Source organism: Haemaphysalis longicornis, unplaced genomic scaffold (genome assembly GCF_048455015.1).
Source record: "Haemaphysalis longicornis isolate Haplotype H1 unplaced genomic scaffold, Haemaphysalis longicornis Haplotype H1 scaffold_7, whole genome shotgun sequence".
NCBI classification, from domain to species: Eukaryota; Metazoa; Arthropoda; class Arachnida; order Ixodida; family Ixodidae; genus Haemaphysalis; species Haemaphysalis longicornis.
In genome coordinates, this window is record NW_027526422.1 from 2333153 (window position 1) to 2355807 (window position 22655).

A 22655-nucleotide genomic window follows, 5' to 3' on the forward strand; every position below is an offset into this window, starting at 1 on the left:
CGCGCAGACGAATTTTCGGGTTTGAGGCGCTCTGACCTTGGGGGAAAAAATGCCGTAAACACCGTGCATTGACGCTCGTATCTTTCTGGTCGAAGCAGAGAGCTCGCGCGAACGGCTTTCCATACACGACACCGGCCAACTGGCATAAGCGATACTGCTACTGAAGTTGAACTATTATTAACCGTAATAAAAATACGGCACATACGTACCAGTCTGTATTCGTCCATCGTGACGGGGCTGACGAGGCAGCGGTGCCGACGGCAGGGCGTTCGTCTGTTGTGGCTATCGCGGAATGGTCGCTTTCCCATCCACCGCGTATCCCACAACTCTTGCCGCTCGTGCACTTAGAAGCATTGAGCGTTCAAGTGGTGTGAGGTTGTTAAATGCAAGCCCTAGCTCCTCGGCGAGAGTTTTGTTCTCCGGATCAGGCGATTCCATGACTAGGGCTGCGGGTGCACTAGGTTTTACAAGTATTTTTAAAATGGCCGCCGTCTCGGTCAACTCCCGTGTGTGGGTGCTATACGGAGTCGACATACTAAGTATCTGTTTCATGGACCGGCCCGTGTGACGCCATTGCTCACGTCACCAAATGTGCGATTTTAGCGGGAGATTTAAAATTTTGGCTTAAATGGCCTTATTTCTCAGTGAATAAAGCATCATTTGCTTCCGGGAAAGCGCTTGGGGTACTATGAAACACCTAATCTTTCGAATAAAACAAACTTTTGTTTTCTCGTCATGGCTCCTTTAAAGCAAACGCGCTTGCGCATCGTGGTGCCAAATTCGATGTGTACAGTTCTACACACCGCTGCTGGAGGGAATATCCAATGCTGTAGCCGACCACCCAACTAGTTCTTTGTTCAAATCGTTTGGTTTAGTTGGCGTGAACGATTGCTATAATTACCGTTTATGCAAGGCGTGGGTTACTGAACGAATGAGGAAAGCATTTACTCTTTGTACTATGACCAACCTAACTGTTGAAGAACATTCTTACAGCATGAGATGACCTGAGTATTGGACTCTTCATCCCACCAGAACCAATTATTGATGCAAAACATTGTCCCGAAACTTTTGAAGACTTAATGAACAGTGGCACTTCAGTCCTGATCGACTTGCATTGAAAGATGTGCTTCGTTTTTATATGTTCAACATAGTGTTTGTGTGCCGTCGTCACTAATGATGTACTCGTTGTTTTTAGCTGTGCCAGCTTTCTTATTTTTTTTAATTTCCACCACTGTTTGCAATTTGAACATCCCCATGTAAGTGTTGTACACGTGTTAGTAACATGCAACTTTTTGTTTTTCTCTGATATGCATAGCTTTGCTTGAATTATGTATGATTTCACTTTTGTATGCCATTTTTTGTTTTCTTTTTCTCTGCGAGTGAGGAGAGTTTAGTTTGTCATGAAAACATCCCGTGACTTCTTTTTTTTTTTCTTCACACATGTCTCTGTATGTGTGTTTTCTGAATTTTAACAGCTCTGTAGCTGCTGACCTTGTAATTGTTGGGGTGGGACCATTGTCAAGCTGCACATGCAGCTTTTTCTCTGGCCTGCTCATGTTTCTTTTTGCAAACATGAAATAAACTGTCTATGTCTCAAAGTGCCCACTGGTTAGATTTCAAGTGCGTGTGGCCAACTTTGCGTTGCGACTGTTTTTGTTGCTCGCAGATGAGGCACTTGTACATAGTGGTGGATTTTTCGGAAGCCATGGCTGAGCCTGATCTGAAACCAACTCGTCTCATCTGCACGTTGAAGGTAAGAGCATGTCGCGTGTGTTGGGGACAATCTGTGCTTGTGGCTCAGCATGCCCACTCCGCAGTGGGCGATCAACTTGGGTGCGTCAGGTGGCCTGAGTCAGTTTCACTGCATTGTGGCTGGGAGCCAAGGCTGCACGTGGAGCCATCAGTAGAACTTGCAAGACTCTATCTGGCACATCCCTAGGTCCTCCTGCTTTCCTCTGCGTGACCACTTGAATCCCTGTGCAAACGGGATTGGGGCCTCAGTGCACCTCTGGCGTTTCTTGCAGATGCTGGAACTGTTCATTGCGGAGTTCTTTGACCAGAACCCCATCAGCAATGTTGGCATCATCTCCACGTGCAACAAGCGGGCACAGAAGCTCTGTGAACTGGCAGGTGGGTTCCCTGTTCAGTGATAGCACTCCCAACGCATGCACTTTTAGGGTGTGGGTTGTAGCTGCATTTGGCAGTTATTTTTTTCTTTACTGTACAGTCATAACCCACTACAATGAATTTCGCTTCAATGAAGGGTGGTGGATTCTTTGTCGTTCGGCCACAAGAAATGATGCACAAGGGTTGGTGAACATTTTCTGGGCCATTTCTGGATGAAATCTTCATGAAGAAACTTTGAGTTTCTGTTACGCGGTTTTGACTGCTTATAGCATATTTGAGGGATCATCCCTAAGGTATGGTGGAGGCTGAAAGGTGAAAGCTGGATCCTCTAGCCATGTTTGGCTGCAGCCAAAGCTGCCCTCCTGCCAAGCGGGTGCATTGCGAGAGAGCACACTGACGGCAGCAGGCATGCTTGACAGGGGGTCGTAAGCGCTCTCAGTGCAATGTAGCTCTGTCCATTGCAAAGCATACATTTTGCATCTGCTAACTTAGCCAAATTTCTTGCAGCTAATATCGGGGCAATTCACTGCATCTAAGTTGCTCAAAACAAGGATTAACTGAGTGTGCTTGAGTATGCTTTTTCATTTTTCATTTGGAAATACTTTCCAAGTTTCCACTATGGTATCCAGGTAGAGGTAGGTTTTGTTCAGAAAGCAACTCTGGAAGTGGGTTGCTGTGTTCGTGGAACAGTTGCAACACATCTCTTTGTAATGGCAGTGCAGTCCCCGTATCACTTGCTTGTTCTTCAAGCTGTAGAGTCTGTGTTGCCTGCTTTGTTTGTTTTGCGCTGCGCGAGCCCTTGAGCAGCGGGCTCGCACCCGCGGTGGCGAGCAGCAGCACGCACCGTGTGGCAGGAAGTGCCGCCACGCGCCCTTCCCCTCCTCCCCCGGCAGGCAATGCTGGCAAGCTGGTGGAGGCCCTGCAGTCGTGCAAGTCCCGGCTGCCCTCGGGGGAGCCCTCCCTTCAGAACGCCCTCGAACTGGCCGCCCAGGTTCTCAGGTGACCAAGGGCCTTGTGGCGGCAAACGGAAAGGGAAGCCGTCAGAGCAGCCTTTTTGGGTTGCTGCTGGTGCCAGCGTGGGGGCGGCAGTGCACGCTCCCAGGGCAGGAGGATCGGAATGCACTGGCAGCAACACGAGCAGTGGGGCACAAGTGTGGCATTGCCTTGGCCTGGTGCCGGTTTTTGTTTTCGTGCCTACTAGCAACATCGTTGGTTTGGCATACGTGCCAAACATGCAGCTTGTGTTGCAATTTGTTTGGCAGATATGTGCAGTGCAAGAAAACATCCCTGTCGGTACAGTAAAACCTCGTTACAAGAGGCACTCGAGGGAGCCAAACAGGTCTCTTGTAACCAAGGTCTCTTGTATGCAATGTTGCTAAGATGGCGAACATAGGAAAACCAGCCAAACTGCGTCCATTCAAATGTCTCTTGTGGCCAAGTGTCTCTTGTAACGGGGTTTTACTGTGAGCACCACCGCGGCTGGTGCCGTCAGGTCTTGAGCCAGAGGGAGTTGGTGTTCGTGTGACTGCTGGGTAGCGCGGGGCTAATGTGGCCTGTGATCGGCTGAGGGAAGTTCGTCCGGGCCTTGTGCCCACTTGTGGGGCTGTAATGCACGCTCTGCGCTGGTAGCAAGGTTCAGCCAAACACTGGGGCACCACACACTCTTCTCGGGCTCTTGCTCTGATTTTCTGCGCCACCGATGTTTTGCGCAGAATGCTGTACATCACAATATTACAACAAAAGCTTGACACTTGTGCTTGTGCACTGTCACCATCACTTGCATGTTCTTACTGGGACTGTAGATCACCTCATCATTGGAAATGTTGTGTGGAATGTTAGCAGCTGTGTTTACATTTGCACAAGTGTAGACGCCCGCAGCTCCAAGCGCAGAGCGCATGCCCTGTTCCTCTGGCCTCCTGGCTCCACAGGAGAGCAATACAGTGTTCACTGGTGTAACCTCCGCCATTTAGCCGCTCTTCCGGCCAGCTTCAAGTGTCATATGGTGCAAGTTAGAAGCTTGCAGTGTGCCCTGCCAGAAAGCAGCAGCAGCAGCAGCCCCCCGGAAGGCAGGGAGGAGAGCCGAATAAAGAAAGCGGGGCTTTAAGGGGGGGCCGCTGGCGTGACGTGGCCTCCTTGCATGCTGCAGGCACCTACCGGTACACACCAGTCGGGAGGTGCTGATCGTCCTGGGGAGCCTGACCACGTGCGATCCTGGCAACATCCACACAACCATCGAGGTACGTCTGCCCGCACGTATAACTGCTGTCGTGGTTCCCATAGCGCCTTGATCAGCCAAGTAGCACTGGCAGTGGTGTGGAGTTGACTTGAGTGACTAGGAGCACATCACCTGGAGCTCATGCTGTTGTAATCTTGGAAAATAGGCTAGCCTTCTTATTTGTGATCCCCATCTAACCTGTAGAAGTTTCCTAGTTGCGTGATTCTCAGGCCTCCTGTGTGGATAAACAGCTGAGCCTCTCTCCGCGACGCTGCCCATGGCCCCTAACGGGTGCACCACGGCAGCGTTCCCCAGTGGAATGGCCCTCGGGGGATGTGCTGCTCGCTCTACCCAGTGCCCTTCTGCCGCTGACGTTGTGATCCTCCTCCACTGCCCGGATGTGCTGCTGCCCATCGCGGCAGACAGGCGTGGCGGGCAGGGGCCTCTGGGGCTCTGCACTCGGAGGAATGCCTACTTCACAAAAAGGAGAAAAGTGCCGCACTGGCATCACCGGGTGTCAGCCGCCTGTTGGAGCACCCAGCTGAAGCGAAATCCAATACAGGGCATCGCGGACGGAGTTTTAGCAGACGCACCTACCAGCACGTTCTGTCATCCAGATTTCATGGCGACATGGTGCTCAGCGGATGCAGTGTGGTCGAGCAGCCCACAAGCACACAGTCCGTAAAAAGCGTGTCCCGGACAGATTCTTGGGCTGTGCAGTGGCTGTGAGGAGTCGGCCATAAGGGATCAGCCAGCCACACTGTCGGGGCACTCTTCCAAGATCTCCGGACATGGGGCCCTGCCGCGGAGAAGACGGGGCCAGAGCGGTGGGTGTGATCCGTGACACCAGCCATGTGGCTGGAACGGGCACAGTGTGGCTACAAGGTGGCCATCTCGGAGAAGGGTGTGCCCAATAAGGTGCCTCCTTCGGCTGGTCGTTCTGCGCGGCCAAGGACATGGAGGATGACGCGTGCGGGCAAAGGGAGTTGGTCCACTGTAGCTGGACACATTCCCAGTCTCCCTGCCAGTCTGTGTCAGCGTCAATTTTTCCCTTTTTACAGCAAAGCTGCAAATGGCTAGGATCCAGCAGATTGTCTCCCGTCCCAGAGTGATGTAGACAGGAATCGCTAGCGAGCGTAGCGCCACGTTGCGGAGCCCACTCAAATCCCCGGAACCGTAAAACTGCGCGCCACACCCCCGGGGCATGGAAAAAATCGTACACAATTAAAAAGGTCCCAGGGCCTTCATAGAGCATGCGCCGTGATTACCATACCTGCGCTGTAATAAATTTCTACCCACGATTCCTGTGTGTTTTGTAGCGTAAGTTACACTGGCCGAGCTTGAGCAGTTTCGTGTGTGCCGTGAAGGGCCGTTCTGCGCAAGCGCGAGGGGCATTGGATTGGATTCGATTGGATCGAATTAAAGTGGATTGTGTTGCGTCATGGCTGCGGCAGACGCACTGGCGCCGGTGCGTGCCTAGGTGTGCGCCTCAATTGCTCAGTAGCCAAGTCTGACGCTGCGTCGGAGCCGCTTGATAGCCGTTTCTTGTGGCTCGTGAAGAGCCGTGCTGAGCATGCGCGAGGAGCAGTGACTGGACAGGACTGGACTTTCAGTTAATAACCGGGAACAATGCTCAATCGCAAATTACAAACAAATGTGTGTTGCTTTGTGCACTACGACCCAGTCACACCTCGCGTTGAGGCTCGGCACCGCAGCTTTGCTGGCCATCCTTCTTCATGGGGCGTTCCCCAAACGTGTGTATGAAAACCAAATGCGAAAGACTGGGTGTCCTCGTGCAGCTTTCAGTGCTACTCAAAGGTGGCTGCAACCTTTGTGTTTGCGCACATTGAGGTTATACTTGTACCGAGTTCTCACTGTAGTTCCTTGAAGGAGCCATGAGGACAAAATACAAGTTTGTTTTATTCGAAAGATTTTGTGTTTTATAGTGCCCCCAGCACTTTTCCGGATAGAAACGATGCTTTATTCACTGAGAAATTAATCAATTTAAGTTAAAATTTTCCCGCTAAATCGTGTGTTTTCGTGGTCTGCAGTGACATCACAGAAACCGACCGCTCTGCAGCCTTGGGTACCTTGATTCACGTGTCCGCTGTACAGGGTAGAGACACATACGCTGACGCTGCCATTTTGGGCCACTCGCTCACCACTGAAGCAAGTCATTGTATCAAAACCGCGCTAAAATTATCGCTGCAATGCGGTTTACTGGCGAAGTTTGAATCATCTTATCTGATTTGCGTAGCTGGGTCTCGTGGGAAACGAAAAGAGCAACGCGTTGAGCACGTTGACCCAATTGCGGTGGCACTGGCATCGAGGAACCCTACGGCGGTGTGCGTTTGTTTACGTTACTGAACCTAGATGGCGCCACCATACCGTGGCAAGCTGTATTTAAACCTGGCTTGTTTTTGTTCGGGGAGAAAATAATCGTTTCGTGAAACGTAGTACTCGCCCGACAAATATGGTCACGTAAGACACCGTTGCTTGCGTCAGTCGGCCGGTGTCGTCTGAGACAACCCCAAAGCCCCGCAGGACTGTGCAGCTAAGCCAAGCATAGTGCGTGCAGTACCAACAGCAGTACGCATCAGTACTTCTATGTTTACATGTGCTTTCATAACTTCCACTGTTTGTCCCACCATTCCTATTGCTTTAAAAAGAATGTGCCCTAAATTTAAGCACAAATAGCTCATTCTGCAAGCTTATAGGCTCAGCCTAATTTGCGTTTGCTTTTGCCGGCCTGCGCCAACCGCAGAGAAGTCAAGTATGACATAGGTTCGCTTGCGGGAAATGAGCGAGTGGGTCGCATGGCCATTCCATTTTTTCCTAATTATATAGCTTATTTGAGCAAAGCTTACGTTAAAACTGGTGCCAGTATGATTCTAACGAGGCCGTCTTTTGAGTGAACCAAACTTGTGTTTTGTCTTCATGGCTCCTTTAAGGGACACTGCCAAACTTCTGTTTTTGTTTGCACTGCATAGACCGGCTCAAATTCATCGTTTATCCAATCGATAAAGCAGTATTTACTCTATAAATGCTGAAAAAAGAAAAAGTACCGTGCGACATTTGCGGCGGCTGCAACAACTAACCGCAGTGACGCGCATACGAGATGCAGTGTGATTGGATGATGTCCAAGATTAGAACTCAAACCAGTTTCGGTTTCAATTCTGGAAACAACATGTTTGGCATCCGACGTTATCGTTGGCTGGGCATTCTCGATATCTCCGTAATCGGCTTACCGCGCTTTTGCCACGCTGTTGGCAGCAAAATGTGTCAGATAACCCTACCGGTACAGCTTGGAATCGTAGCAATCACTAGCCAAGGCGTACGCAGTGGATGAATGCTGTTTTTTGAATCGCGGGAGACGCTCAGATGCGATGCGCTTTTCCCCCACCTTTGGAGCTTCCTGGCTTGTGCCTGCATAGCGACGGGTTCACCCTGGGCCAAGGGTCAGCGGATTCGGGACTTGCCCACAAGATGTCAGTGCTTATGGCAGCACCGTGCCAACGAGTGTCGGTCTGCACGTGCGCTGTGCACTTACTTCCTCGTGGAGAAGTGAACGGTAGAGCGCAAAAATGCTGAGTTCTGTATTGAAAGCATTGCCCCAAAACAAACAAAACAACTTCAAAAAAAAAAGAAGAAAACTAGCACCATTGGGAATTTGAACATGCGAAAACCTTTTTGATTTTTAAGTAAACTCTGTGAAACTTGTCAGTCTTGCTGTTTTTCCCCCACTGATTTCAAATATGGGATTATTTTTTAGTTGGTCAATTAGTTCCTGAGATAATTAGAAGTAATTAGCCATTTCTGGAGGAACATTAGACAAAACAGTGTGTGTTGGTCATAAAACTGTAATCTTTACATTTTCCAACGCTATGAACCCTGGTGAGTGAAATAAGAGAATCAGTTTTTTGATGCATCGCTTGGAACTAATTTTACAGCTCATTAAACCTTGGTGGCACCAGTGGCAAGGAACCATTTTGAGTGCCCATTTCAAACACTGAAGTTTTATGAGCTGTAAAATTTTACAAGCGATGCATCTAAAAACTGATTGTCTTATTGCACTCACCAGGGTTCATAGTGTTGGAAAATGCAAAGATTACAGTTTTATGACCAACACTGTTTTGTCTAATGTTCCTCCAAAAATGGCTAATTACTTCTAATTATCTCAGGAACTAATTGACCAACTAAAAAATAATCCCGTATTTGAAATCAGTGGGGAAAAAGCAGCAAGACTGACAAGTTTCACAGAGTTTACTTAAAAATTAAAAGAAATAGTTTTAAGAGCCATGTCCCCCCTAAGCCAATGCTGTCAGAGATTGGAAATAGAAGGTGTATATTGTATAGCGTATTTACATTTATAGAAGGTGTATATTGTATAGCGTATTTACATTTTTACTTAGTTATAGAATTCGAAACAGCTTAGATGTATTTTTCTTGAATAGCGCTCGTGCAGTAAACGTCCCTGGAATTCCCACAAATATCTTCATCTTTAGCGACTGCATTCTTCAGGCAGAAAAATGATCGCAAATGTGTGGTCATGCTGCTGGCCGCTGTTGTAGTTCACCCAGCGCAAAAATACTTCCCACACTGTAATTTTACACTGTACAATAAAAGTTTCAGTTGATTTTAGTTCCTTAGTACCTATATTAACTTCGCTGATTCTTCTTCAGTTGACCTTAGATTTTTCTACTAGCGTAGCATTCAGTGAAATTTTGCATGTGCGCCTGTGTGGAGTGACGTGGACTTAGAGCCTGATTCAGTCTACAAACTATGAAACTCAAGGCGCATTCTTCCAGGCACAAGTGTGTTGTGACTTAGTTTCAACTGAGTGAACAAATTGCGACAACCCTTTGACACCTGTGCAACTGATGCTGTCGGAGGGTCAGAGAGCCGTGCAGTAGCGCAGTGAAGCCCAGCCATCTCGTTTGAGCGTCATGTAAAATGTCATAGGAAATCGGCAAGGAGTTGCACAGAGAAGGACAGCACTTTCGGATTGATTTTTCCACCAAATAGAATCGCGTAGACGCAGCGAGAGTGGCCGAAACCTGGCCTATAGACTCCCGACTACAATTTACGAATCCCTTCAGTGTCCCCCTTAACTACAGAATTTCTCCTGCCTGGTGGGGAAAGTGACTTGTGGCTGCCATTCAAAACGGGGCTCACTGGTGCCATTTGCAGGCAGTCGAGGCTGCCTTCCTTCCCTGGCTGATGGCCCCTTGCGTGTGTGTGCCTTGTGCTGGTGCAGAGCATGTGCAAGGGCAACATCCGCTGCAGCGTGGTGGGACTGGCGGCCGAGGTGCACGTCTGCTGCAAGCTGACCAAGAGCACGGGCGGTGAGCACGAGTTGCTGCTGCTGGGCACTTTGGCTTGCCGTGGCCGGCAACATGCCTTCCTGTGGCTCCCAAGGACTTCTTTCTTCCCTTGTTTAAGCTGCATGGAGCTTCTAAGGACTCCTTTCTCATTAGCCGCGCTTTACTGTTGATGGGAGACACTTGTGTACCATTCTGTACCATTCCATCATAGAGTTTCATGCTAATTTATACTAGAGGGAAACCTGGCGCTGCCGTTGCAGCTAGCGACGTTCCTCGCCTACTTGGCGTGGCTAGCCACAAAGATTTTTTTTTTTGTCTCGAAGCCAAAATTAACAAAAAAAGGGTTTTTTTTTTGTTCATCTCACATGGAGCTTCTATAGAATCCTTGACAAATAAATCTTTTTGCAGCTTCAATTTTATAATAACAAAATAAATTTGAATAATCTTTTAGAGCAATATATATTGTTTGCTTTTTGCAGCCAGAGGCCACTTTTCCGCCTGTTCCTGAGCCATGCCAACGACAAGTGGAACTTGTCGGCCCGGTACTTGACAGCACACTCGCTGGAGCGCAGCTCCCCTGGACAGGGGCACCAGATTTCCCTCTGGTGCTTATTAGCATGAAACTCTATGCATTTCAGTGCGTGAAGGCAGATGACAAGCGAAACTGGCGTCCAGACCGTGCGCAGCGCCTTTATTGTGACAGCAGAAGAGAAGGGAAATAAAAAGGGGGACAGCAGCTGGCCTCGATGACAACACCGCTGCATCAAGAAGCCAGAGAAAACCAGGCATGCAATGCTTGGAGCGCTAACGAAGGGAGGGCAGTGCAACTGCAGGCATGGCTGACACAGGTCGGGGAGCAGCGAAGGTGAGATCTTGAAAAGGAATCTACTCGAAGTGCACATCCAAGTGATGGGGCAGAGAGAAAGCTCTGTATCAAAGAAGAAAGCCGAGAGGTTTGCCAGAATCTCTACACTGACACGCTACTCGGCAGGGGAACGGGTAGGGGAGGGTAGAAAAGGCCCCAGAGATAACACGGCGGAATAACGAGGAGAAAAGTAAGAAGAAAAAAAAGCACACATGGGGGAGTTTGCGGGAACAGTTCGATGAACATCACGATCTTCGTAGCATGTCAAATCAGTTCTGTGACTCCGATCTCATCCACGTATTCAAATAACGCCACTAGTGCTTTGCGTTGAGCGGAAGGGGAGGGCCATGGACCGAGGAGTGCCTTGAAGCTGATTGGCCCTGGGCATAGGTGCTCGATCTCCTGCTCCAAACAGCATCTTGCGACCATGTAAGTGGGGCACTCTAACAGTAGGTGTTCCACGGTTTCCGGCAGGGAGGTTTCAAGTCCTGATCGGTGCTCGGAACGTCTTGCATCTTTGGTGGCGACTGCGTGCTATTAGTGCGCAAATGGGGACGTTTGTTTTCCAACACCTCAAGCTAGCTTCGAAGAAACAAGTAAATGTTTGTTCACAGACATGAAAAATACGTGGAACCCTACTAGCCGTATATGCTTCACTTAATAACATTGGTCTTTTGGGAACAGTATCTCTGGTTTTTGCAGCCAGAGGCCACTTGTGAACTTGTTGGCGAGCCAGGCCAGGCAAGAATGGAGCGCAACTTTGTGTGGCACGCCTGCTGCAGTGCGCGTCTCGTCGGCCCTGCTGCCCGAGTCCTGCAGGGCCAGCGGGGGCTGGCGAGTCGTCTCGGGCGCCTGGGCGTAGCATCTGGTGCTGGCTGGGGGAGTGTGCACGCTGTCGGCACTGGTGATGCCGCGCGCTGCTGTCCAGACTCACCGCGGGGCAAATTGACCAGTTTGATATCTGGGTGGACTTGATCAAGAATTTCCCAGAGATACATCGGGGCCTTTTTCACTCCTTCAGGGGTGTAAAAAAATGGAGCTTTTATTGAGCTCCAATGCCGGGGACTGGGCATTGATATCACATCTTAGCAATTTCTATTGCATTGTGGGTAGGATTTTGAAAGCTTCTTGCGGCCACAAGTTTGCTCCAATTAATGCTCCTTCTACAAGAACCGTGATTTGTTGTACACTGCGTGACATTATATTATTTTGGTGGTGGGCTGGACTTTGGACTGGACTTTGATATCATGTCTTAGTGATTTTCGCTTCGTTATGGGTACAATATTGAGAATATTCTTTGCCCTTGTACATGTTTGGTGGGAGAAAATCCAAACATTGCTTTCTTGAGCATTCGTGTGAGAAATGTTTCTCAACGGAAACCAGGCGGACATATCAACAGGCTGAACACACATTGAGCGATCCGAAGAGACACTTAATTGTCAGGTGTGAAAGTGAGCAGCTGTGGCCCCGTCCACTTTGCCATGTGTTGCGTGACATGACTTGTTACAGTGCGGTGCTTCCCCGTGGTCAGTTATTTATGGCAGCCGAATCAGCCTGCAGTGTGCGCCCCACGTGAACAGCGCACATTTCGAGCCACACGCTGTGCTGCAGTGATGGTCTGCAGGGGCCGCTCCGGTGTGAAATCCTCTGCCCGTCGTCGTCGTGCCAGCTGAAAAGGGCGAGCCACTCCCGTCCATGTGGCCTCCGCCGAGCGTCCTGCATGGTCCATTGACTGAGGCAATGCTGCTCCACCGGTGCGGCTGTCTTAATTGCGGGTTGGAAACCCTTCAGGAATACTACTCGCTTTGTCGGAGGGGCTGTGACAGTGGCGATTTGTCGGCCTTTCAGTATCGTCGTGACAGGGTTGAGTGCACTTGTGTGGGGCAGAAATGTGGCGCTTGCCGTTGAAATCATCAGGGGCCTCGAGTCCCCTGCTCTTTGCACAGAGTTTGTGCTCTTCCTTCTCGCCAAGTAAGGCGATGCCTGGCTGCCCAGCCGTGTGGTGGTGTCTGTTTCCCAGAAGGGCCGCCCTGTTGCAGGCACCTACAGCGTCATCATGGACGAGAACCACTTCAGGGACGTCCTCTTCCAGCACGCCATTCCACCACCAGTGACGGTGAGGCGGTCTCCCCAGGCCCGTCGGGGCAGCACTTAGCCCCCCCTCTTCTTTTGCAGGGCAATGCCGAGTCGTCCCTGATCAGGATGGGTAAGCGCGTGGGTTTCTCTGTGCGGCCGCCGCATACATGCCCCTGCTGGCGCGCATGCAGGGTTCCCGTTCCACCGGACCGAGAGCGAGGGCAAGCCGTCGCTCTGCTTCTGGTGAGCCCCTCCTCCCCTCGGTCCCCTGGCGGCTGCGCTGACGGCCCTCCCCTTGCCCGCAGCCACCTGGACAGCCCGACTCCCTCGGACGGGCTCAGCCAGGGCGGCTACTTCTGCCCGCAGTGCAACGGCAAGTACTGCAACCTTCCCGTGGAGTGCAAGGGCTGCGGTGAGTTCACAGGGCCCCCCACTCGTGTTGGCCATTCCTGCGATCATGCAAGGCATGGTGGGCCTGCTCATTTGGCCTCCCTGGGTTGCGTTTGCTGGCGGTGGCTTCGGAGCTCTTCGAAGTAGGCAGTTGCGAAACTCCGCCTCGAAAAACGCCCGCACTTCGACCCCCCCTGCTTTGGATCGTACGTATGGTGGCGCCACCGCGGTTACCGCACGCACTATCCAAAAACACAGTAATTATTCAAACTGGCAATTTAACGTTAAACTTTATTTTAAAGGTGCACAATTTTTTTATTTTCGTATTTTACTAGTTACTCACTGTTTATTTGAGTGCGGTTTTCTGTTGCGGTAGTTTCTGGGTCTGCGCACCTGCTTCGGCCGACTGGCGCTTGCGCGGGCACTCCGGCACAACGTAGGTCGGACCTGAAGTACTAAATTTGCAGTTCTCGCTCGATCAACATCATACAGAATGCCAAAACTAATCCAGTAGCTGATCAAGTGGCTCTAAATAATCCTTTAAAGCTTGCGTAAAGCCGTTGCAGCTAATTTGTAACTTTTTTTGCCGCCAGAAGAACGCAGATGACGCTCAGCAGACAACAATGCGCAGGTGACATCACATCTTGTCGAACACACAGATGCAATATTTAATTCTCTTGGTTCAAATGCATTTAAAACACTTGCGTGGTTGAAGACTTTGGGCTTCTTCGGCACGAAAAAGTTACGTAAGCACCAAAATACCATTTTTCGCCCAGCTCATCGAGCGGCGTACCACGTTGTATAGTTTATTTTCTCACCAATAGATGGCGCCACTGTACAGGAAAATCCAAAATAGTGGATCAATCGTGGGGCCACATTTTGATGCATGGGGCCTATGGGGAGTTTTGCAACTCTTGCTTCAAGTAACTCTGGGTAGCTTGGCACTGCAGGAGGCCCCTGGTTGCAGAGATCTGTGGTTTGACAAAACTCCAGACGCTGGCAACTCCGCCGGGCATAATGTCTGCACTGCTGTCAGCCTGTGTTGCGAATGATGGAAACCAAACGTTGCCTTTAAACCCAAGGGCTACAGCTATGCAATGGCAGCCAGAGGCATGCATGGGGGGATAAGGTTCGGAAAAATAATTCTGCCCTGGATGGCAAGACGTGGCAGAATGTTTGTCCTTGTAAAAGGGGTGAAGTGTGTATGGGGTTTCTCATCACCTCTAATGCTTGCCGCAGTGTCTCTGGGGCTAAAGAATTACGCTGGTGAGCCGAAGGACGCAGCTCCAATGCCAGCCATGGTGGTCGTTGTTTTGATGAAGGCAAAAAACAAAAACGCTCATGTGTTGAGAAAGGTTCCCACGTGGTAAAAATCAACCCAGACCCAGCCGAAAAAACCATTGGCTTCTGGAATTTCCATTTGGTTGGCCAATTATGCATCAGGCACCCATTGGCATCCCCAATTGGATACTCCATTTGGGAACGCCAATAGGTGCCTGACACATAATTGGCCGACAAATTAGAAGTCCTAACTGGACCCTCCCACTGGGAAATCGCGATTGGACTTCCAATGGTACGCCAACCTATTGCACTTTCAGCTAATTCTATCCCATTGCCACAGCCACTCGATCTGATGGAGTTGCCACTGCATTGTGTTGATTACCTATGTCAGAAATTAAAGAACTCTTCGTGTGGATGGACAAGTTTATTGCTCTGTTTGTATACAGGGCAGACAGTTTTGTTGTTTAAGCAGTTTTTCACAGGACGTTGTCCATGCTGTGTTCTGCTCCCTACAGGCTAGACCTTTGCAAAGTGAGTGGCAAACAGAACAATATGCTAAGTTTATAATAGACCACAGTTTCACTCATCAAAACTGAAATGCTGAATGACAAAAGCCCACCTTTTTGACGACATTCAGTGCAGGGTGAACTACACTGTGCAGCGACGTATTGAACCCGCAGTCGTAACATGGACAGTCCTGATATACAGTGTAGACCGCTTATAACGTATGTCGTGGGAGCCGCAAAAATCCACACTATAAGCGGTACCGCACTATAACCAAAACATGCGCGAATCCAACTACCGTATTTATTCGAAAATAGGTCGAGCACGAATATAGGTCGACCCCCTAAAAATTGAAGTCGCCGAAAAAAAAAAAAATATATTCGATTATAGGTCGACCCATACTTTTAAGAAAAAACTTGAGGAAACTTTTTAAAACTCCCATTTATTTACAACGCGGTCACCTCACTGGTCGGAGCCACACACTGCGTCGTCGTCGGAACTTGCGCCGCATGCGCCGCAGTTCATTACCCACCCCTGCCCCCGACTGGCTTTGAAGGCTGAACAGCCAATACTGCCTCGCAGCGCTAACTATTGAGCTTTGGTCTGAATATCGCACGCTCCTCTTCCACGTGCAGCCGGAGTTTTTTCTCGAGAGCATCGTGCCTCCCAATTGTAGGGCCACGAAACGCACGACGCAGTCCCCTACAAGCAAAAAGTTCGTCCCGCTGTTTCCGCTGTTTCCGCCATCCCCTGATCAGCTTTTCATTAACGTAACTCTCGCTGAGCGGCGCAGTTGTTCAAGTTCTCAGCAAACAGGATCACCCGCCGCTTAAAGTCCGACGTGACATCGCGAAATGCGCACGAGAAAAACGTTATGTGCGGAAATCACAACGAAGCAAACACAAAGAAATCGCATGAAACGGAGAACGGGAGATAGTAGAGAGAGCGAGCGAAGCAGGCAACGCCGTTCCGTTCACGAGGTGGCTACGCTAGGTGGCGAAAGTCACCTTTACCCCCACTATGGTGGCTCTCTAGCCAGTACGTCAGCTCGCTCGTGTCCGGTAACCGGTTCGGCCTGGTTCGGCCGCAGCATGTTCTGTGGCCGCAGGTAATGCACGATAGCCGGCAGTGACTGTGGGTGCTTTTCTTACGCCGATTGTTTTGTTATTTTTTCCTTTATTTTCTTGCCTGTCTTTGTTCTAGATGCTCCGCGCTGCCGCCTCAAACTGAGGAGCGCCGGACGCGACGAAGAAACGGATCGCTCGGTGCGCTCGCCATTTTTGATCACGACGAGGTTCTTCGGTCACGATTATAGGTCGACCCTCAATTTTTAAGCACATTTTCGGAAAAAAAAGGTCGACCTATATTCGAATAAATACGGTATATCGCAACCTGTCTCTCAAGTCAGCCTTTAAAGCAAAAGACTGGTCTTTATATTGTGTTTTTTTTTTTTTTTTTTTTTTCCCCTCACATCAGCCATTGCTGCAGGCTCTTACAAACAGTGAGCGCGGCTTTAACTTCCGTTGTGTTTGTGTTTTGGAGGATCGTGGCTGCACTTTTGGCATCTATGAACAGATGTCGCGGAACATGATAAAAACGCCAGCAGGGTGGGTTTTTTTTTTTTTTTTTTTTTTTTTTTTTTTTTTTTTTTTTTTTTTTTGTTTAACCCACCTTGTGTTTTTGACGCCAAAGGCAGCTGCTTATCAGCGCAGCGTACTGGTGGTGGAAATCTTTGGCTTCACACAGCTCGCTTGTTCGGAAAGGGAAAGAGCGGTGGCTTATCTGCACAACGTTCTAAAGCGTGAACCGCATGGAGCGATTTCTTTTTGCAAAAACATGCAGTGCACGCCGCAGGCGCAGCAACGCCGGCCGGGTTACAACTGGCGTGGTGTCGGCATGGTAAGGGGCGGCAACATGGCGTCGGCCCTGGCCGCGAAGTGGTGCAGGCAGCTGCAGTGACCGCTTCTAACCACTCACTGAAATGCCGCACGAGACACAACCGAGGATGCTCATGCAAGAAAAGAGCTGGTAATATGGGCGAAAAGAGGAATGTAAACTGCCATCCACGTTGCTTGTGAAAGTGCCCATTAAAAAACACTGCGGTGGTAGGCCTAAACATCTCTGGCGCGGCCAGCCGGCTGGTCAGAGCGTTTCGGATCTCCCGCCATTAGGTGTGCGTCTCCCCATTGGTGCAAGTCGTCAGCCTCCTCCCACTGATGCAAAGAAGCCACCGCAAGCACAAAGTCGTCAACACCAGTGTGAAAAAAACGCATGCACAATGCCAACATGCACGAATCATGCGCGAAAACGGGCCATGCAGTTCACGCTTATAGAAACTTGCCGCGCGTGGATGGAGACGGGGGTCGCTAGCTTCCGAGGTGCGTCAAGCAAGGTCAGTTGTGGTTATCACGTACACGTGAAATAAAGGGTGTGTATTCTTTTCTTGCGTGTCAAAGTTAGAGGAGAGCAAGGGGTGCGCGCTGCGTCAGAATGGCCCATTTCATCCTTCCTTTCTTTTTTTGCTACCCTAAAACGATGCCCCGGCTGCGCTGGTCAATCAGCAGTACCGCCAGAAAACCGCACCATTTTATTTATTTATTTATTCATTTATTTTTATTTATTCACTACTGCAGGCTTGACAGCCCAAGCAGGAGTGGACAAGAAACGTACAAAATACAAGAATACGAGTCACAATTGTGTAAGGAATAATTAAAACCAAAACAAAACCAAAAAACAATGCATTTAACAAGGCAAGAATACATGAGTCACAATACTGTAAGGAATAACCAAAACCAAAACAAAACCAAAAAACAGTGCATTTAACAAGGCATCAGCGAGGCATCAGCGAGGCATCAGCGAGGCATAGTGGCATTTGGGCTAAAATATGCTTCGAGGGATTCAACAGAAGAAAGTGCAGAAGCGGATAACGAATTCCATTCTTCAATAGTTCGGGGAAAAAATGAAAACTTGAAAATGTTAGTCCTAGCAAGAAATGGGGTTAGAGATTTTTCAAGGGTGTGATGAGTTCTGGTTGAAAGTGGATTTACATACAAAGTACTATCTAATTTCAGCTTTTTATTGACAAATTGGTGCAGAAATTTCAAGCGAAAAAATCTGCACCTTAGTTCAAGAGTTTGGATGTTATTCGTGTTCCTTAGTTGAGATACGGAATCAAGGCGGTTATATTGTGAATAGATGAAATATACAGCTCTTCTTTGGATTTTCTCGAGATTGTTAATGTTATAACTTTGGTGTACGGATCCCAAACTGTGCAAGCGTATTCTGATTCAGGTCCTATGAGGGTTGTGTAGGCCAGGTATGAGGGGGAGCACCTTTAAGTTTATGCCTCAGTTGGCACAACTTACGCAACGCTGAAGCGCAAATGTTCCTGATACGAGTATTCCAGCTTAAGTTGTTGGTGATTGTAACACCGAGACACTTATATTCATTAACTTCAGCTAAGGGATGGTTGGAAATCATGTAGAAGAACTTGAGGGGACGAGTTTTAATGGTAATTCTAAGATAAACTGATTTCTCGTAATTAATTCTCATACCCCATTGCGTGCACCACGAAAGAATACTGTTAAGAGAAGAATTTAGGGCTGTCTGGTCAGACTAAAGAATGGATGTTATTAAACAGAACACAGTCGTCGGCAAACAGTGTACAGGTTCAGCAACAACATCAACCATATCATTACAATAGAAAAGAAAAAGTAGGGGCCCAGTAACGGTATTGTGCTTTGGCCAACTGCATTCTAAGTGGTATGCTTATCCATTGAGTTCCATGGGAGGTGAACTGGTGGTCAGAAAAACCCGCATTATATCGGGTCCCGCACTATAAGCGGTTGCGTTATAAATGGTCTACACTGTATGGGTATACAGTGAACTCCCTTAAGACGAACTCGTTTAAGACAAATTCTTGCTTATGCCGGACCACGTGGAAACCTTTGTTTTGCTTTCCATAGACCCAATGCAACAAAAGCATCCACGTGAGACAAACAGCCTTGCACGTTCTCTTTGGTTAAATCTTTCGAGGTGACCACCACTGCTGGTGATTCTGGGTGGCGAACATGGCGGGGTGCGGCGGGGCGTTCACGCGACCAGAGGGAAAGAAAATTAAAGGGAAGCCACGGCAGGAAGCGAATTCCCGCCACGCATGAAGCGAGGGAGCGAGAAGAAAGACACTCACGAAGCTACCACTTCTCCCCCTCTTCAACCCGTGGAGCCAGTGGCAAAACCAAGACGAAAAAACAGCGGGGCAATTTTTGGGGCCGCCCAGCTCTGGAGGAGGGAGGCGCAAAACTAGGAGGATAAACTGCTCTCCGGACCAATGCCGTTTCTTAGCGGGAGCCGCTGAGAAAGTGAACAGTTCCCCCTCTGTCTCTGCTGCGTTGACGCATGAGGTAGCGGGTGTACGCTCTCCGACGCCGCTTGGACTGGGTAAAACCAGGCAAGAGCACTTGATGACAGTCTTCTACCAAAATGCGCACTCAAATAAATTATTATTTTGTCTTTTTCCTCCGTTGTAAATCTACTTTATTGACTGTCGTGAAGCAAGATATGTGCGCGCACCGGGGCATGTTGCCGATTCTTTTTTTGGGAGGGGTTCTGATAAGGTGAACAAATTATCTTACTCCCTTCGAGTTTACTGTATAGACTGACAAATTCATTCTTAAGAGTACTGTTAATGCCACGAGAAGAGAAAATGGCAAGTGGCAATGCACTGGAATACTCACATAAACAAACGCTCTTTTCCAACAATGCGAGGCTTAGCTGCACTCAGTATATAGATGAGTCTCGAAACTCTTTATTGTTGCCACTTCGCTGTTGGAGACAACCTTATGTTTCAAATGCAACATATAGTCTGAGAAGACTCTGTGCAACTGACCAACACCACCAGCACCTTGTGGAATTCCACTGTACATCTGTGGATTGGATTGGGTCATGGTTGTATTCATGCCAGAAGGTTTTCTTTAGACTTTGCTTGTTAGCATGGATAACTTCCTACACTTTAAATTGCTAATTTAAATATTCAGCAACAATTCTTCTATAAATTCAAATATTTGAAGGTTGAAGTTTTGAACATTTTTTCTAAGTTGAAGGTTGAGGGAGGGAGGGAGAGGGATGTGGGGGGCGCAATCGGTGGTCGTTGAGCCGTACTCCAGAGCTGCTAGACAAGCTTTTAGTTTTGCCTGTTAGCATTACACAGGAAAAATACTGAGCAGGCACCTTGTGAGGAGCGCCCGGCATCAGCCAGCTCGACCTTCGAGGACACTCTGCCCAGCATTCGTGGTGCGGTCCCTCACGTGCTGTTCTCCTCGCCAGTTCATGTGCACTCGTGCCTGAATTTCAAAGAACCAGCGAAAAAAGTCTGCACGAAGATGCACGTCAAAGAAAGGACAGCACACTTGCTGGAGTCCTTCCTTTGACTTGTGTCTTCTTGCCAAAGAGGCAGAGTGCACCAGTTGGCCCAGCAAGCTAGTCGTGCCTGAAGGCGGGAGCGCAGGAGCCGAGTTTGCAAAGCCAGTTGCACGGGTTGTAGCGCGCGCTAACGCTTTGGGAGAGAGATGCCAGCCTGCAGACAGGATGATTCGGGCCTGCCAGTCGCAGGGCACCTTCAGCCGCAAGTTCAGAAGTCCATGCGAGGTGCACCAGCTGGGTCTCCAAAGCAAAGCCAGCTTTGCTATTTCTTTAGCCTTGCCCCACTAGTGCAAGCTGCGCCAATTTTTTTAAATTGATAAAGCCCATTGCAGCTTACTATTGCCCTTCTGCAAACTCACTGAGTGCGAGAAATCAGAGCTGATGTCATCGCAACTACATTAGATTCAGCGTATGGTTCTATTGCATCAGCACATTGTGCTTAATTAAAACCAGTTAGTTTCAATCAATAAGAGGCATATGCCTTCCATTGGATCACCACGTTGGAGCACACACTATGTGTTTCAACCCATTGGAAACAACTATCCATTTGGGCTCTCCAATTGTGGCATCAAATTGGAATGAATAGGTTCCGTTACTGGTACAAATGGGACTGCTCAATTCCAGTGGGGCCAGTAGGAAACAACCAACCAATTGGTCATTTCCTATTGGAAGCACGGTTGGTCAAATTGGGGCTGCTCATTTCCCGTTTAGCCCATTGTGCTTCCAATTAGTCTGATTGCAATTCCAGTGGGCACAGTTGGACTTGGTTTTTTTCCAGTTGGGGAGGCCCGTAATCTCGCTGAGGCACTGTGATGTGCTGCCGATCCGCTTGCACACAGCCGTGCTTGAGCAGCAGCAGTAGCGGGGATTCCAACCTAATGAGTCGTTCAAATGAACGGGGGATTTCATGTATTCCCCTGACAGGTGGCACAGTGTGCAGAGCAGCACTGAGCCATGGCCGGGCATGCCATGCAGTGCTTGTAGCAAGGGACGGCCAGGGAGGGAGCCGTTGGGATGATGGACCGAGCGAGGTCCGGTGAAAGGGAATGGGCGGCCTCGACCTGCACGAAATGCTCGGGCCCACAGTGTTGCTGCTACTCGCGCATGGTTTTCTTGCGCTGTGCTTTGGGCGTAACCCCAGCAGGCCTAAATCTGGCCTCTCCACACACTTCTCCTTGACCTTGCGACCTCATGCGAAAAATGCAGACAAATAGCAGACTCGTCTGGTAACTCGGCAGGCGCATTCAGCCCCAGTACTGGTAGGGACTTTTCCCTCGTGGTGAGGCATGTGTGGGCCATGGGGATGTGTGCAGGCTTGACGCTGGTTTCGGCGCCGCATCTCGCTCGCTCCTACCACCACCTGTTTGCACTGGAGGCCTTCCAAGAGGTGCCACAGGACGCCCTGCCTGCCGCTCGGGCACCCGTGTAAGTCTGCCACGGTGCCGCTGGGCTGTGAAAACACTCACAGGCCAACTGCACTCAAAGGTCCAATCTCTTGAAGACCTTATTTTCGCATGGTCTGTCTAAATAGACTGCTAGACGCAAAATATGAAAGCTGAAATACATGTAGTACCATCAAAAATGGGTGATTTTGAAACCAAAATTGAGAAGCGCACTCCCATTACGGCCAGGCTGAAGTGACGTTGCAGCCGGCCCAGCCAGCGACCAAGGGGGCCGGCCAGTTTGGAGTAGACCTGCGCAGAGTGTTTCACCCTTCCAGCAGCAGCCCAGGAGAAGCGTGCCCAGCTTGACCCAGCGGAACTCGACTGCTTTTCTGGCTGGCCGGAGGAAAAAGCACCCGGCGGGCCACAATGGCACTTCCACTTCATGGCTGTTGTCGCTATCCACTGGCAGGTGCAGTGTCAACTGCAATGGAGCTGTTTTGAACGTTTATAACTGATGAACGGCTCATTTCACGTGGCTACCAGTCGTGTCCCAGATGGTTTGGTGGCACGTACTGCTGTACGTCCAAAGTGAATTTGGCCAAGGTGAAATTTGAGTGCAGTTAGCCCTAAACCAAGCAACGCAATTTCCTAGTCTTGACTGAAAAGAAAAGAGCACCATGCAGTTGGTGTTTGCTCAGATAAGGAATGTGCAAGCGGCGACAGACCCCACAGGTGCTCTTTAAAACCCAGCTGGCTATGCTTGTTGCCAGCGGCTTGCCATACTGGGGGCCTAAGTGGTCACCGCCTATCACAAATGTGCGCATTGTTTTATATGTCAACCTGTTTAGTCCCTAAGTAACAAATTTTAAGGATTTAACATTGTTTGTGAAGTTGGTTTTAAATGTTTTAATGTTTTTTTCCATACTTGGACAGCTGGTGTGTGGATCAAAGGAATACTAGGCAGTCGTGTGGCTGTGTCATGTTTCCTGGTGCAACCAGGTGTCCTCTCTGTCTCTCTCTCTCTCCAGGCGTCACGAACATCGTCGCCTTATTTTTGCTCTTCTCAG

At 49.3% G+C, this 22655-nt stretch overlaps 1 protein-coding gene across 4 annotated transcripts in view; it reads left to right on the forward strand.

Annotated features, from left to right (window-relative positions):
• Ssl1 (general transcription factor IIH subunit 2 Ssl1) overlaps positions 1 to 22655 on the forward strand; it is a 34776-nt gene that overhangs the window by 6018 nt on the left and 6103 nt on the right. For 2 of the 4 annotated variants that reach the window (XM_077675689.1, XM_077675691.1), the window contains 10 exons: positions 1667 to 1753; positions 2025 to 2130; positions 3021 to 3126; positions 4274 to 4364; positions 9600 to 9687; positions 12571 to 12647; positions 12707 to 12737; positions 12799 to 12850; positions 12913 to 13019; positions 21517 to 21628. In XM_077675689.1, coding sequence (XP_077531815.1) covers positions 1667 to 1753; positions 2025 to 2130; positions 3021 to 3126; positions 4274 to 4364; positions 9600 to 9687; positions 12571 to 12647; positions 12707 to 12737; positions 12799 to 12850; positions 12913 to 13019; positions 21517 to 21628 — 857 coding nt within the window. Of the gene's footprint in view, positions 1 to 1666; positions 1754 to 2024; positions 2131 to 3020; positions 3127 to 4273; positions 4365 to 9599; positions 9688 to 12570; positions 12648 to 12706; positions 12738 to 12798; positions 12851 to 12912; positions 13020 to 15985; positions 16132 to 21516; positions 21629 to 21834; positions 22058 to 22655 lie in introns of those variants that run through there. The other 2 variants (XR_013317211.1, XM_077675690.1) reach the window with 2 other exon arrangements.